The 15,881-nt window shown below is 41.4% G+C and overlaps 1 protein-coding gene across 4 annotated transcripts in view; it reads right to left on the reverse strand.

Annotated features, from left to right (window-relative positions):
- Window positions 1-847: 847 nt before the first annotated feature.
- The window catches only part of LRRC8C (leucine rich repeat containing 8 VRAC subunit C), an 80,455-nt gene continuing 65,421 nt past the window's right edge, over window positions 848-15,881 (reverse strand). The window contains exons 3-4 of one of the 4 annotated variants that reach the window (XR_004925436.2): window positions 5,052-7,385; window positions 848-4,701 (exon numbers count right to left, since the gene is read on the reverse strand). Coding sequence is in view for 1 of the 4 variants with exons in the window: in XM_036118587.2 (XP_035974480.1) it covers window positions 5,112-7,385 (2,274 nt within the window). In the remaining 3 variants the exon portion in view is untranslated. Of the gene's footprint in view, window positions 7,386-15,881 lie in introns of all 4 variants that reach the window. The other 3 variants (XR_004925435.2, XR_004925438.2, XM_036118587.2) reach the window with 3 other exon arrangements.

Here is a 15,881-nt window from a genome sequence, read left to right on the forward strand (position 1 = left end):
GCTGCCCCACAATCCTGTGAGTTTTTTATTATTTTTTAAAAAGATTTTATTTGTCAGAGAGAGCATAAGGAGGGGGAGCGGCAGGCAGAGGGAGAGGGAGATGCAGGCTTCCTGCTGAGCAGGGAGCCCGACGTGGGGCTCAATCCCAGGACCCTGGGATCATGACCTGAGCCAAAGGCAGCCGCTTAACCGACTGAGCCACCCAGGCGTCCCCCTGTGAGAACGCACACATTCATGGGGCCTCTTGCCACTCTCAGAACCCTTCCTTGTCTCAATAGACTTTCTCCCAAGGGCTATCAGTTGATTATCAGTAAAATGATGGAGTCACAAATGACTACAGAAAAATACGGTGACAATTTAGCTTCAAAAGTTACCAATCACAATTTTCTTATGCCTAAGTGGTATAGAAGATTTTCTGTAAAAGGGCTTCCATAAGCTCGGAGTGTGTGTGGTTAAGGAGGGGAGGCTTCCTAGCTGAGCAGAACCATTCTGATTCCTTTAAGTAACCACAGCCATTACCGTAACAGTGTTGGGTGAAAAGCTGCGCTGGACAGCAATCGCACAATCTGATCTGGCAAAGGCTCAGCCATTGCAAGCCAGACTCCATATCCAGGTGCTAATTACTCAGATGGAACTCCAGGGGCACCTGAGGTAGATGCAGCAGCACAGTGAATTAAGGAAGGAAATAATTAGTCACAATTGCAGAAACTAGCTAAACACGAAGTGAAAGAAGGCACACGGCCCATTTCCTGCGGAGCACAGAGTCTTTGCAACGGCAGATGCAAAAACCAGGAGAAATGCAAAAGATAAACATGACTTCTATAATCCAATAAGGGACGAATCTCAATTTTAAATTACAAAAAATGACTTTATTTAAGTTATTTTCTGTTCCTATGTACTACATAGCCAAATAACATGAAGACATTTCATCGGGAATTTGCACTATGACAAATCAACTTTCAAGCATTTTCTTGACAGTCTTAGAGGTTTTACCAGCATTTGACACAATCTGAACACAGTGAGAGAAAACAAGTGGCAGGAAAAACAACTGAGGGAGCACATAAGGCATTGGGTTTCAACCCCAGTAAAAATATTCATTCAAGAGGCAGAATCAGGTGGGAGAGGGACTAGTATTCAGCAGAGAGCAAATTTATAACTACATTAAAAACCATGCATAGGGACTGTTACTTAACATGGTCAACAAGTTAAGTTGTTCAAAGTACCCCTTTTCAAGGTCTTCTGATTAAAAAAAAATTCCTTGGTGGGGAGGACACTCTTCCCTCTCTCCAGAGTGAACTTCAGGATGTTACCTTTGTCAGTGCATGGCTCTGGGAAGATGCAGTAACAGGGGACACCTCGTTTGAAAGGCTGGGATGAAACTGTATTAGAAGCATGTCACTGAGGCCTAAATCTAAAAAATGAGTGGCAGGTCTGTTTGAGACTGCCTAAGTTTTCTTACAATGTGTCTGAATTGACAAGAAAAGATGAGAATCTCGTACAGACTCTTGAGGCATTCCCCTCACTCATAACTGTGCTGTTTTGTTCACTTGTTTTACTAACTTAAGGTTACTGTGGGACCCTACTGTGAGTTATTGAGATCCTACCAAAAATGTAACTGCTTGACTAGCATCACATCAGAATTAATGGGGGGACACACATTGAAATTACATGAAAATTTATCTTATCTATTCACTACTAAGTACTGCTGACCATTTTCATAGTGATGGATCACGAATGTTCACTGTTTATGTAAATACAGCATTACCATTGATCAGCTATTTGGTAGGAAATTGGAGAGTAGAATAAACTACTTAAAAATGGACTTTTTTTAAAACGATAGAATTAGAAAAATAAACAACAGCAAAACTCCTCTTGGGGGAAGTAGTAAGAAGAGATATAAAGAATCTGCCTTCTTTTTTCTTAATATCAGAAATCATAAGACAGCATACTGCAAGAACTTGGACCGTCCTCATCCCAAGTAGCCTGAGAAAGATACCAGGTTGTTTAAAACCCTCTCTAAGAAGATGGCTTGAGAGGCAGATAAAGAGGCACCTCTGGATGAACAAAATACTCCTACCAAGCATACCTTCCGAGCCTTCCTGCCGAACAGGATGCCATGTAAATTGCTGGAACTCTTTACAGCAGCTACGTGGGAAATGCGGGAAAAGGCGGGTGAACAAGAAAAATCTACAATTGTTTCACTGTATCGAGAACATTTATGTTAAAAGTGCTGTGTTAAGAACAAAACAAAACAAAACAAAAACCTAACACATAACTAGTTTTCTGAGGTGTGGTCTTCTTAGAGGAGTTCCCCTGGGATATACTTCTATGCTTTGCTTCAACCAGATCATCACCAGACAATTATCTGTTTTACGCTTAACCGTGAAAACCGACCAGCAAGCATACCCATCATGGGCTTCAAGCGGCCACAGGAGTTACGAGTACGTACGGTGCTTTTAGATTTACAGAAGCAGTTTCTCATGAATCTTACAGAGGTTGCAGAAATAGAGCTAGTTGTTCCTTTTGAGCAAGAGCACTTGTAAAATACAGAAAGGGATTAGGTAAATACCCCTTTTACACTGAGTTGATCCATTAAAGGACTTTAGAAAAGTCAGCAGTTCATTTACCTGAGTTTCCCATTTAAAGGCTAAATGTAATTAAATACTTTTTGCTTATACATGTGAACAAAAACTTAACAATATTAAAAAGGGCCAGAGAGTCAGAAAATTGAGACTCAAGATGAAGTTTGAGACTTTGGAATTTTTATAAAATCTAATAGAAACATCCATGAATTTTCCTTCGTATTTCCTTCATAGTTAAAGCATAAAGTCATAGAACAATACTGATTTACTGGATGTTATTTAGAATTTGGTTTAGGGGCCAGCCTGTGAAATCATTAAGCAAGCAAATCAGAGTCATCTGGAATTGGGAGCAAATTATTACAAGTGATAAAACTACTTACTAGTCACTTACTTCAGTTATGAACCCCATGTGAGATTATGAATTAACACCAGATAAAGACTTCAGCATAAATACGATTTTTAACCTGAATAGATCCCTTTTGAAGGGTGATATAGAAAATAACTATAAATTTTATCCAGAAAAATAGTGCACCCAGTGCTTCACCAGTAGTTATTTAAGCTTACCTTTCAACAGGGTATTTTTGTCATGCTCAGTCATGGAGAATCTTCCAAGTCTTTTGTTTGTTTGCTTAAAACAAAGAGGGCTCTGTTTCTAAATACAACACATTGTTCATAATCAGGATCCTAACTATATTCTGGAATCGAATATTCTCTCCTACAAGAAATATAGCCATGTTACTATTTTAAACATATCATTTCAATTCTAGGTGGGAAATAAGTTACACAAAATCACCATTCTAACACTTGGACATAGAGCAGAAACAATAAAGCATCCCAGACTGCATGATTTCATTATTAAACAAATGAAAAGCATCTCTTTCCCAAATCCTTCACTCCATGACATCTCATAGCATCTCAAACACGACTGAGGTACGTGTGTCTGCTGAGTAGTTCCTATAGCTGTGTTCTGTACATGACTCAAAGCAGCACTGCACAAAATCCCCAGGATCAAGGCGCAAAATTTAAAAGCAATTATTTTGAAACCCCAAATCATCTTCCTATTTTCTTTCATTGTTGAGTCACAAAACTCTCTTAGATCAGACTAGAGCTCTGAAAACAGTCAGTGTGAATTTACTACATAAAACAAAATTCCCACGATCAGCAATACTGGTCCTGGATTGAGGGCACAGTGTTTTCATTTTCCTGTCCTACACAGCTGAAGAATCAGTAACAAATTTTGCCCAAGATGCTATACTATGTTGGTTTAAATACAAAGATAAATAAAAGCTCTGCTAACCATCAAGTACAAATTATTTCTAAGTGACATCCACTTAGCAATTTATTCACCCCTTAAAAAAAAAAAAAAAGTAACAACCATTTTAGATGAGATGCTTATTTTAAGCCAAAAAGCAGAAAGAGTTCCTGTGCTCGCATCCCTTGCATCCGCAGCAAGGGCAGGATTACGGGAGCTCCACTTATGGAGATGAGGGTTATTCTGTGTACCAGGCTGAATGTGAGGAGATGCCCCCTCCCCACCCCCCGCCCGAAGCAACCAGTGCACCTGACTACAGTGCACCAGCCCTTTCATAGACTGCTTCAGCCGGGAATATTTTTTCCATCTGATGTACACACATATCAAGATATCAAAGGTTATTACATTACTTAAAAACCAGGCTTCTGATTCTGATTTTTAAATTTAATTACCTATTTTAATTAAAATAAATCTAGCTTCTCTAAGGTTGTTCAGCAGTACTACATAGCAATATTAAGATGAAGGGCAGGGGGAGGAGAGCCTCTGTATTTTGTTTTTAAATGATATTTTTGAAATGTTGGTGAGAACGCAAATCAGTTAGACGATAAATGACCAATTCAGTACAAAATCCTAGCCTAACGATCACGTTGACTGTGAGTCAGGTATATGAAATAACACAAGTTAGGGTTCTGTTGGAGATGAGGAGAAATTTTGAAAACAATGGCCTGTGGCAATGCACTTACGTGAATTTACACTCCAGAGAAGAGTTTTCTATAGGATGAAGGACTTGGCCAAAGCAGAAGGCAGCTGGTATTACAATGACTAGCACGGACTCCTTGGTACATACACAATGAAAACAAAAGGACCCTGGACAGGTGTAAACAAGCAAAAAATGACCTTGGCAAAATATCTATTTAAAAAATACCAAAAAGCATGCAACTTAAAATTCCCTCCCTTTCACAAGAATGAAATGAAAAAAAAAAACAAAAAACAAAAAACAAAAAAACCCCAGACGGAACCACCTGTTTCTGTCAGTAGAAAACAATAATAGATACATTAGGTTCCAGGACAAATAAAACTTTAAAATATTAATATTGAAAAAATACAATTAAATTTTTATTAAAAAATACATACTCCTTACTCAATCTTTGTGTACATTTTGTTTTGTGTGAAAAAGAAAAAAAATAAAAATAAAATAGGAAAGGCATTAAGACTACCTAATTATTTATACTGTATTTGGTAGAAGCACGTTTCAGTCAAGCTTTAAAGAAAATAAGTTATTCTGCTTTCATCTGTTCCCGGACATCAGAAGGCAGAGTTTCAAACAGAGCATCTTCCACAACCAACCCGGCTCGCTTCAGGGCCCGACAGTCACCCAGTTCGGGAGGGAGGATTTCAAAGTGATTGCCTTTAACGTCTAAGTAGGAAAGAAATAATAAATTTCCAATTTTCGGTGAAAGTACGGAGAGGCTGTTTTTCCCAATCTTCAGAGTTTTAAGTTTCTTGCAGAAGTAGAGTTCATCTGGAAGGCTCTCCACTTTGTTACAAGTGATGGAAAAATACTGTAAACTCTGTAGAACTCCGATTTCGGGTGGGATGAACCGAATGTCATTGTAGGACAGGTCCAAGTATCGGATCTTGTTGCATAGGAAGAGGTGGGAAGGCAGCACCTCTATTTTGTTGTGACTGAAGGCCAGGCGCTCCAGGCTGGTGAGTTTCTTGATATGCTCTGGGATGTAGGTGATGCTGTTGTGCCACAATTTCAGCACTGTCAGCTTTCTCAAGTGCTGGAAGCTAACGATTTCTTCTATAGATTTCAGATTATTCTCTTTGAGGTCCAATTCCTGGAGGCTGAGCAGACTAAACACGGCATGGGGAATGCGCTCCAGGTCGCAGTGGACCAGCTCCAGCTCTGTCAGATTGGTCATCTTCTTTAAGTTGTTGAGCATCACCAGCTTGGTGCCGTCGTTATGGATGCACATCTTCTGGAGATGGCTGGAAACGTCCACCACTGCCTGAGGGATTTTGGAAACGTTGCTTTTGATAGAGAGAATTTTAAGGCTTTTGAGATCCCGCAGAGACTCAAGGGTGACATTTTTGGAAATATCATGACTTAGAGAGCCCACCAGGTAGAGCTCTTCCAGATTCCGGAGCCCATACATCCAGGGGGGCAGCTCCCTCATATCATCAAACTTGACGCTCAAGACCTTGAGGTTTTCCTTCAGGAAAGAGAGTGCCGGACTATGGATTTTGACTGAGCACTGGTGTAGCGAGAGCTCTTGGAGATTGTCTAGCTGCGCGATGGTGGCTGGGATCATTACGTTCTTGATGATTTCAAGTTTTAGAGACTGCAACTCTGTGATCTCAAAGACTGTGTCTGGAAGGCCAGAGAGCATAATAAGCGGCAATTCCAACCGGTTATGGGCATTTGTCTGTAGCTTCTGCCTCAGTTTATCGGGAGTCCATTCGTTATTTAAGTTCAGCTGCTTTAATTTGTTCTCACTCACTTCAGATAGGAACACCGCAAATCTCTTGGAATACAGTGGGTCATACTGATCTATCATATGAAGCATAAATGCAAAGTCATTTTTCACATCTGGAATATCGTCAATTCCAGTCTCCTGCCGGACATACTCAAAAGAATATTCCCGTAGAGAACGGTAGAACAGCCAGTATAAGGTGTAAAGGCACGTCAACCCGTAGATACTTACAAAACACAGGTAGCAAAAGGACAGTTTTGAGAACAAGTGTGCCATGGTGTGATTACAAGAAAAGTTTTTATATCCAGTCATGTCCTGAATGTCAACATTACAGTCCACGGTAAACTGAACTTTGGAAACCAGGGCGCTATTATACCCAATGATGATTAGGAATTTTATAACTTTAAGCACAGTCTGGCGAACATACATAGCATAGAGTATATCACCTTCTTCGACGTGCAGCCTGAACTTCTTCACCTTCTCAAATAAGGCCTTTGCTTGCTCACCTTCCTTCTTATCCAAAGCTCCTGCAGTGGATTTGTCAACCACGAACTTCTCAGGAATGGACTTTAATGACTGAGAGTTGACCAGGCTGCCTTCTGGACCGGACTGGATGGTGTTGGACCTACTCATGTTGTTCTTCCTGTTGTCCTTTTCCTCTGAATCCTCCCCAGACACTTCCGATAAAGCCCGTGTAGTCCAAGGAGAGTCAAAACACTTCCCCAGGATCGAGATGAAATGTTCTATTTTGGAGCTGGAACCGGGGAACTTGAACCAAAAGTTGCTGCATAGCATGAAGACCAGGGTATGGATGAGGACCAGGTAAGGGAAATACTTGGCATACCAGTGGAGGGCTCGCTCGTAACACATCTGGTTTATAAAACTGTACTGCTGGAGGTCCAAATCTGTCTTTAGCCCTTTCATTTCCACGGTGGCAGGGTTGGTAGGAGACGGTTTAGGGGGAGGCAGCGGGGTGGTGCTGGCAACTGCTTGAGAGACATTGGACACGGAAGAATGATTCTGAGAAGGCTGGACCCTTTTTGGAAGGCAGATGATCTTGTCTTGCATGACCTGAAACACAGAAGTAATGTTTTCAAATTGTATTATTCAAAGAGCTCTGATAATGTCATTAGCGTGAAGCAAGCAGCAATAACATCCAATAAATGTCCATTTCCTTTGCCTGGAGAATACAATGCTCGATTCCAGCACCAGGATTTCATTCCCGGCCCACGTGCCAGGAAAATGAAATATTTGCCTTTGCTCATCATGTGTGAGTTATGACATAAAACACAGCAGTTTTCTTTCTTTCTTTCTTTCTTTTTTTTTTTTTAAGATTTCCTATTATTTATTTGAGAGAGAGAATGAGAGAGAGAGCATGAGAGGGGGGAGGGTCAGAGGGAGAGGCAGACTCCCTGCCAAGCAGGGAGCCCGATGTGGGACTCGATCCTGGGACTCCAGGATCATGACCTGAGCCGAAGGCAGTTGCTTAACCAACTGAGCCACCCAGGCGCCCAACACAGTGGTTTTCTTAGGCCACAGAAGAACTCACAACAAAATAAGTATTTAAAGAACATTCAAGTGTTTTAAAATTTTGCGTTTCTTCTCTCCCTGAAGCCCGGGAGAATCAGTCATTGGTCTGGGAAGTACATCCCTTTATCAGACTCAATCCTGAACTGGATGGCTCCCCAGATTAGATGGGCTTGTGTATGAGAATTAACAGGATTGGCAGGAGGAAATGTGGAAGAAATTCCTGTCTTTATCATTTACCCCTTCCTTTCTACCCATATCCTGGACTGCATGCCTAGATGAATGCAAATGACCTTCATAAAATGTGAATTCACTACGCTTTTAGAAAAACCATTTCATCTCTCCACAGAGAGATATGAAAGAATACAGAAGTGCTCCATAGTAAAATAATTAGGTTTCAACTTGCTGGCTTTTCACAAAAAACATTACATTGAAAACTTTTATCCCTCTACCAATACGGCAATTTGTCAGAAAAAAAAATAGTAAGACCTAAGAATGTCCAGTAGTCTCCTAACATTGCAATTTGGGTAAGAAAGAGGGCATCCTTTTTGCAGATGATGGAGTACGAGGCCAAATACTCTTTGAATCAACCTGGAGGAACTGTCCACAGGAACGATAAGCAAACAGTTCAGAGGGAGAATAACCACCAAGGAATTGACAGCGATAACATGTGGAATTAATAATGCAGGGAAAATCTATTTAAAAATGTCAAATGGCTGGAAATCCATAGCTTTCAGTGATTCTGCAACAGTAAAACATTTAGTGATTTCGGTAACAAACAGTAAAGCCCTTTATAGCAGTTATTGAAGCAGAAACTGAATCCACTGTGAAGTGGGCTGCTATGGCATGGCAATGTGACCACAGGTCGGTGACATGGGGGACACCGCCCACCAGACAGACGTACAAGGTCTGACAATGGAGTGGAGCGCCCAACACTTAGCAGAGTGCCCAATACAAAGGAGACCACCCGCATGTATCTGCTGAGAAAGTGGATGAATCCTGAACTGACATGAGTATTTCCGGTTCAGAGTTGCGTACGTCTGCGTGTGGCCCCTAGCTCTTCTAGGGAAGAAGGTAAGGATGGTGATTATAGTGCTGATGGCAGAAAACTTCTGCTGTGTTTAATATGCAACTGAGCCTATTCTAAAAATGTCACGGGTATTCATTAATTGTCACCGGAATCCAATGAGGCAGGTACTCTTATTATTCCCATTTCACAGATGAGGAGACCAAGGCACAGAAAGGTTAAGTTACTTGCTACTGTCATCCTGCTCAGGCCACCTGGACCCAGAGCCCACATTCTTACTTTATTTTACTGAATTTCTAGAATTAAACCAAAAAGATCCCAATCTGACTTTATCATAACAAATTACCTTATGCAAATTATGTTCCAGGAAAAGAGCTTACCTCTTCAATACCCTATGCAGATAACAATGAAAGAATGAGGTTAAGGGGAAGAGAAGAAGTCTCACTACAAGAGTTATAAAAGCTCTGTCCTGGAAGATAAAGCGGGGAGCAATTATTTACTGTGTCAATCAGGAGAAGCAAGGAAGAAATCACACACGTGACCGCATTTCTAGAACTCGGTGGCTACAAAGGTGTGAGAACTGAGCAGTGGCCTTCAAGCGTTTTTACCACTTACCTATGTCAGAGAAAAAATGTTGAGCGTGCCCACTCAGTATATGTATGTCTATTCACAATTACATCCATAAAGTCCTGTCGATCCATATATGAAATATTAGGAAAGCTTAATTCCTTTCCCTTGAAGCTTAAAACAAATGCAGGCATACCTTGAAGATAGCGCAGGTTCGGTTCTGGACTACCACAATAAAGCAAATATTGCAACACAGCGAGTCAAATGAATTTTTTGGTTTTCCAGCGCATAGAAAAGTTACGTTTACACTATACTATGGTCTATCAAGAGGGCAAAAGTGTCATGTCAAAAAAATGTCCACCATCATCTGAGCTTTCAGCAAGTCATAATCACTGGTCACAGATTACCAGAGCAACTATAATAATAATGAAGAAATTTGAAACATTGCAAGAATTACCAAAATGTGACACTGAGACAGGAAGCAAGTGAATGCTGTTGGAAAAATGGCGTCAATAGACCTGCTTGACCCAGGGTTGCCACAAATCTTCCATTTGTGAAAAACACAGTATCTGCAAAGTGCAATAAAATGAGGTGTGCCTGTCTAAATAAAAGTTTTCATTTTTATCTCACATCTCAATGCAGCACCCTTTGCATTTCTGGGGAGTCAAGCACTCTACCTTGAAACCCCTGGAATAGAAAATAGCAGGAGGAAGTCTAGACAAATGCCAGACTACCCTTAAGGAATACAGAAGAGAGACAAATAAGCACTTTAGTGTTTGGAGTCATGTTCTGGATGTGCTCCCACTCGTGGTCTCATTTAATGCTCCAACAGTCTGTGTAGTAAGCAGAAGGTAGAGGCGAGAGATGAGCAGGGAAAGGGAGTGCTTCCCTGAGCACCTTCCCCAAGAGTGACACCTTTGAGCTTGAGTGTTAATATGGCATTGTTAGTGTTGTGATGAAAACATGAAGACTTGGTTTGTGAAAGCAAGATCAGTTAGAAGGTAAAAAGGCAGGCACCTTCTTAAAGTGCTAACTCCCTGCCAAGCGACCAGGCAGACCCCATTCCTGGCCCCCTGCCTAGTACTTCCCCAGGCTTGTTCCTAATGGTGGAAGATGATAGACCTATGGAACTTGCTTGCATAAGGTTTCAGTATATCCATTGCACAAGGGTGCCAAGTAAATGGGGCAAACAAGGGTGGGCTGAAATCCTGCTGTGCTCTCCTTGGTGGGATGGAAGCCCCATCCTCTTGGGGCTATCTATGGTCACAAGGTGGGGATACTTTTTATATTCTGTACAAAGGTACCTAATTGGCTAGCATCTGCCATGCTAGGGAAGCAGGTCATATTCTCCCCATTCTACAGAAGAAAAAACCAACTAAGGTTCAGAGAACGTCAGTAACTTGTCCAAGTTCACACAGCAGGAACTTAAACCTGTGTCCTGTTTACAGCCTAGTGTTCTTCTACCCCTCCACATGTCTTCTCACCTCACCAAGCTTCTGCTAGGAGGGCTTCCCAGAGAACAGCCCAGCGTAGGGGAGGGAGACAGAGCTCATCTCCCCAAGTTCCTTTTAGTCTTCTGATGCCGGCTATTTCTCTTTCAATCTTCATGAAGACAGAATTTTTAAAAATGTGCCTACTTAAATCCCAGGAGGGGAAGGACGGTGAGCAACTTTCCAGCAGCTGTTAACTATTCAGAAGTGAGCACAGAGGAGAAAAAATACTGAAATTCAGTTGCTAAGGATGATAGCTGCCCCAGCGGCTGAGAGAACATTTCCTAAGAAGACTCCAGCAGAGACGCAGCTCAGAGTAGAATTCCCCCAAAACGTGATGGCTGGTTGCCTAATCCAGGACTGTGAGAAGGAACAGGACAGCTTCAGGAGTCCAGCAGCAGGAGAGTGAGCATTTAAACAGTAAAATGGCCACAGGACAGAGGAAGGAAGTTGCCCCTGCCATGTTAAAGAGACACAGTATTTCTGAACATGGCAGCACTGAGAAGAACTAGGAGAAGGACGTGCATTTTTGAAGGTATGGTTGACAAAAGTAAGGTGGCCAGGCTTTCCTAAAACAGCAGTGGCAACCATGACAACAAACGGCACAGGGTGCTTTGTGGTATCTTTGTAAAAAAACAGCAGCAGCTTGTAAGAACTTGAAATTCTTTGTTTCCTCTTTCCCGCTTTTTGGAGAAATTTGTTAATTAAACCGATATACCTCACTTCTCTTTACTTTTATTCATTTAAAGGTTAGAGCCCCAAACAAGCCTTACAGAAAGGCTGCAACACCAATTTCAAAGGAGCCTCAGGGTTGCAGGCTGCTGGAGCAGAGTGGCTGGGGGGTGAGCAGGGACAACCCGCCCCCCCCACCTTGCTCACCCCCAGCTCATACACATGCATCACAGTGCAGCGGAATTCCACCATTTTCATCCAGAGGCAACCCTCAGAATGCCTTTGGAGGAAAAGGGCTTGAGACCAGGAGCTACAACGTGTGTTTGTGAAGGGAGACTGGAGGGGGAGGGAGATGGGGTAAGGGGGGAGAAAAAAAATGGAAAAAAAGCAGGATAAACCAGAGAATCCAATCCAAAATACAGCAAGGTGAGGAAGTTACTATCCTAAAGGCAGATATGACAATAATTCTTGAATAAAAATCAACTGTGTTAAGGAAAATATCTGAACTGGTTTGGGAAGCAGGAGGGGAAGGATACAGAATAAGGTGAGTCACTGAGAGCAAAGGTCGGATGAAGCCATGGCAACAAAGATGGCCAACCCTACTCTATACTGGGATGCACAGGCTCGGGGGTGGGAGGAGGTGAGTCGGCAGAGCAGAGAGGGGCTCAAATCAAAGAAAATAGGTCAGGCAACATGGTGGGAGGCTGGAGGATACATTCATTATTTCTATTTTGAGATATCAATACCTTGTAGTCTTGCCTGAAGCTTTGGTAAAAATCTGCTATACAGACACAGACACAGGCACAGACATACTGACAGACAGACAGACACACACACACACACACAGCTTTTGTGAGTCAATTTTATAAAAATCACAACAAAAAGGAACAAACTTTCATGCTTCAATCAAATCTGTACAGACAGGGAGAATTTGCCTGAGATGGTAAAAATCTATAATCTAAACTGTTTCCATGGAAGCACGAATGAGGACCATGGGAAGCAAATCGTTCCAGGAGTCTGCAGAACTTGGAGAGGGCCATGGGGCCGTGGACTGGAATTTGATCCATCATGCTCTAGATCCTAAGGAGCAGCTGACGTCTAGGTGATCAACATGTCTAAAATGCTCCTCAAGGCCTTATAGTGAAAGGCCCGGAGGGATAAAAATATACATGTAAAATTGTTCCATCACTGTGATAATATCTAGGTAATGTTTCTGGAAAAGAAACCCAAGGGTTTCAGGGATTACAGAAATGGGCTCAGTAAAGTTTGGACTCATAAATTCTCATTTATAAATTATTTTGAGGTAACATAGCAGCTGCTTTTAGGGGGGAAAATGAGACTCATTGTGTTTTGTGTGTGTGTGTGTGTGTGTGTGAGAGAGAGAGAGAGAGAGAGAGCACCGAATCGACTCATTGTGTTTTTGAGACAAAGTGAAAATTCAAGCTGCCTTAAAAAAGGAAAGGGCACCTGGGTGGTTCAGTCGCTTAAGCATTGGTTCAGGCTCAGGTCACAATCCCAGGGTCCTGGGATTGAGTCCTTCCTGCATTGGGCTCCCTGCTCATAGGGGAACCTGCTTCTGCCTCTCCCTCAGCTCATGCTCTCTCTCTCTCAAATAAATAAATAAAATCTTAAAAAAAAAAAAAAAAAGGAAACAACCCATCTAAACCATGCCTGAAATGCTGCTCAGATCTAAGAAAAGAAATCAAATATTTAAGATTATAACTGTCAAATTTATACCAGCAAAGAGATGCATTTTTTTTTTTAAGATTTTTTTTTTATTTATCTGAGAGAGAGAATGGGAGACAGAGAGCATGAGAGGGGGAGGATCAGAGGGAGAAGCAGACTCCCCACTGAGCAGGGAGTCCGATGCGGGACTCGATCCCGGGACTCCAGGATCATGACCTGAGCCGAAGGCAGTTGCTTAACCAACTGAGCCACCCAGGCGCCCCAAAGAGATGCATTTTTAAGCGGAATATGTGCATACTTTATCACCTACTGAAATGCCTTGCACTGTCAGAGCAAAATTAGGGCCTTTGGATCATACTTGTCACTATTTTAAATCATTAGTGGTCATGCCTACATTTAGACTGTCTGATATAGCTTTGATGATAGTTATTTGAGTCTCAGCACTTTGTTAGAATTATAACATCCACTATGATAATGTAAAAATAAGATCTATTTAATTTAGACAATTTCCAGAAACCCAATGCTGTGAAAAGCAGAACCCACCTGTGGTAACAAGTTGAAACAGTATCCCATTTGCATGAATGAGACACCAAAGAGCTGAGGTTAAAACAAAACAGAATAAAACCAAACCACTTCACTTCAGAGAAGCTGCTTGAAATAACAAAGCTGGAGATAGAAATGACATTGATGGGAGGGGCAGACCAGGACTGCGGAGTGGTTCTGTGTGTGCCCTCAGGAGAAGTCAAGCATTTGGCCCATCTGCTGTATGTCAGATACTGTGTTAGGGATACCCAGAGCAAGAAGCCCTTCAAGGTCAAGCACGGGAGAAAGACAACTGATCAGTCATCAGTGTGATTAACAGCTCAAACCCCTGCTCATCTTTCACAATGAACTTTATAATCAACCTGCCTAGATCCAGAAGGGAAAAAAAAAACCACCTTGGTGGCATTTTTATTGCAATTAAATTACATTTATAAATTAGTTTAAGAAGAACTAACATCTTTATGGCATTGATTCTTCCTCTCCATGGTGTGTTTCCATTTGTTTCCATCCAATTTTATGCCTATCAAGAGTGTTTTATAGCTTTCCTCACATAGATTTTGGACACTTAACGTTATGCCTAAATACTTTTATTATTTGCTATCATAAACCTTTTTTTTTTTTTAACACAGGTGGTCGAGTCCTTCTTTCCTGCTTCCCTGCCTTTGTGCCATTCCTCAGTAAGCCTGCTAAGTCTGGTGTACACTCTTCCAGATCTTGATCTGTGCATTTGCATATATATGACATTTAAACATATGGGATCTCACTATATGGACCGTTCCTGCACCTTGAGCTTTTCCCTTTCATCGTATGTCCTGAAGACCCTAACACATTGGCACATAGGGCTCTACTTCATTTTGAGGACCAGACAATTCATAGTGTGGATATGCTATCATTAACTAAAAACATTCCAGTGATGACATGCATTTAGGTAATTTTTCCACTGAAACCAATGTCAATATCAAAAAATGACACGCCGTCTGATTTTATATGGCATTCTACAAAACAGGACAGAGAACAGATGGGCAGTCGCCAGAGGTTCACGGCAAAGGTTCACCACCAGGGAATGTCTTGGGCTATTGAGATTCTTCTGTATCCTGTTTGTGGTGGTGGTTACAAGATTTAGGCATGTTTTAAAACTCAAATATAGATCTTGTTTTGATAAAGAGTGCATTCTTGAAGATGGCAGGGCTAAATGCTGTCTAATATTGACAGTACCCCACCAGCTTTTTAAAAAAAATATTGTTCTTTCATCTACTTTGCACCCATCTGTGATTTTGTTTTATTTTTTAGGTGTCTCTTTTATGGATCTTAAAAAAGTTCAAACTAATCACCTCTTTCTTTTTACAGTGAATTTAACCCATTACATTATTTTGCTCACTCATATTTGGATATTTACTGGTATTTGGATTTATTTCTGTATTTTTTTATTTTTATATATCCCTTTCCTTCCTTCTTCCTGCCTTCTGCTGCACTGATCACATTTTCCACACCTCCTATTTCCCATCCTGCTTCACCTGGTTAGTAAGGTGTAGACTGTATTTCTCGAAAGAGGCTACCTATAATTTCTAAAAACATACACATTTATTTATTTTTTTTAAAGATTTTATTTATTTGACAGAGAGAGACACAGGGAAAGAGGGAACACAAGCAGGGGGAGTGGGAGAGGGAGAAGCAGGCTTCCTGCTGAGGAGGGAGCCCGAAGTGGGGCTGGATCCCAGGACCCTGGGATCATGACCTGAGCTGAAGGCAGCCGCTTAACCGACTGAGCCACCCAGGCGCCCCTAAAAACATACACATTTAAAGTCTTCAGTATTGCAACCCCGCTCCAAGCATGTTTGAACTACCCACTGAACTACCCCACTGTGTTGTTCTTGGGCTTAGTTTCAGTTTTCTCCTGAAACACACATTTTTTAAAAAAATTACCTATAGTTAGTTGAGCTTATTTATAGGTTTATGAAATCATACACTCACCAGTTCTCTTAGTTCCTGTATCTTCTCTAAGTAGATCCGTTAATAATTCTTTTAATAAGGGTCTGTGGACTGAAAGCTCATATA

The sequence above is a fragment of the Halichoerus grypus genome, chromosome 5, assembly GCF_964656455.1.
Source record: "Halichoerus grypus chromosome 5, mHalGry1.hap1.1, whole genome shotgun sequence".
Lineage (NCBI taxonomy): Eukaryota > Metazoa > Chordata > Mammalia > Carnivora > Phocidae > Halichoerus > Halichoerus grypus.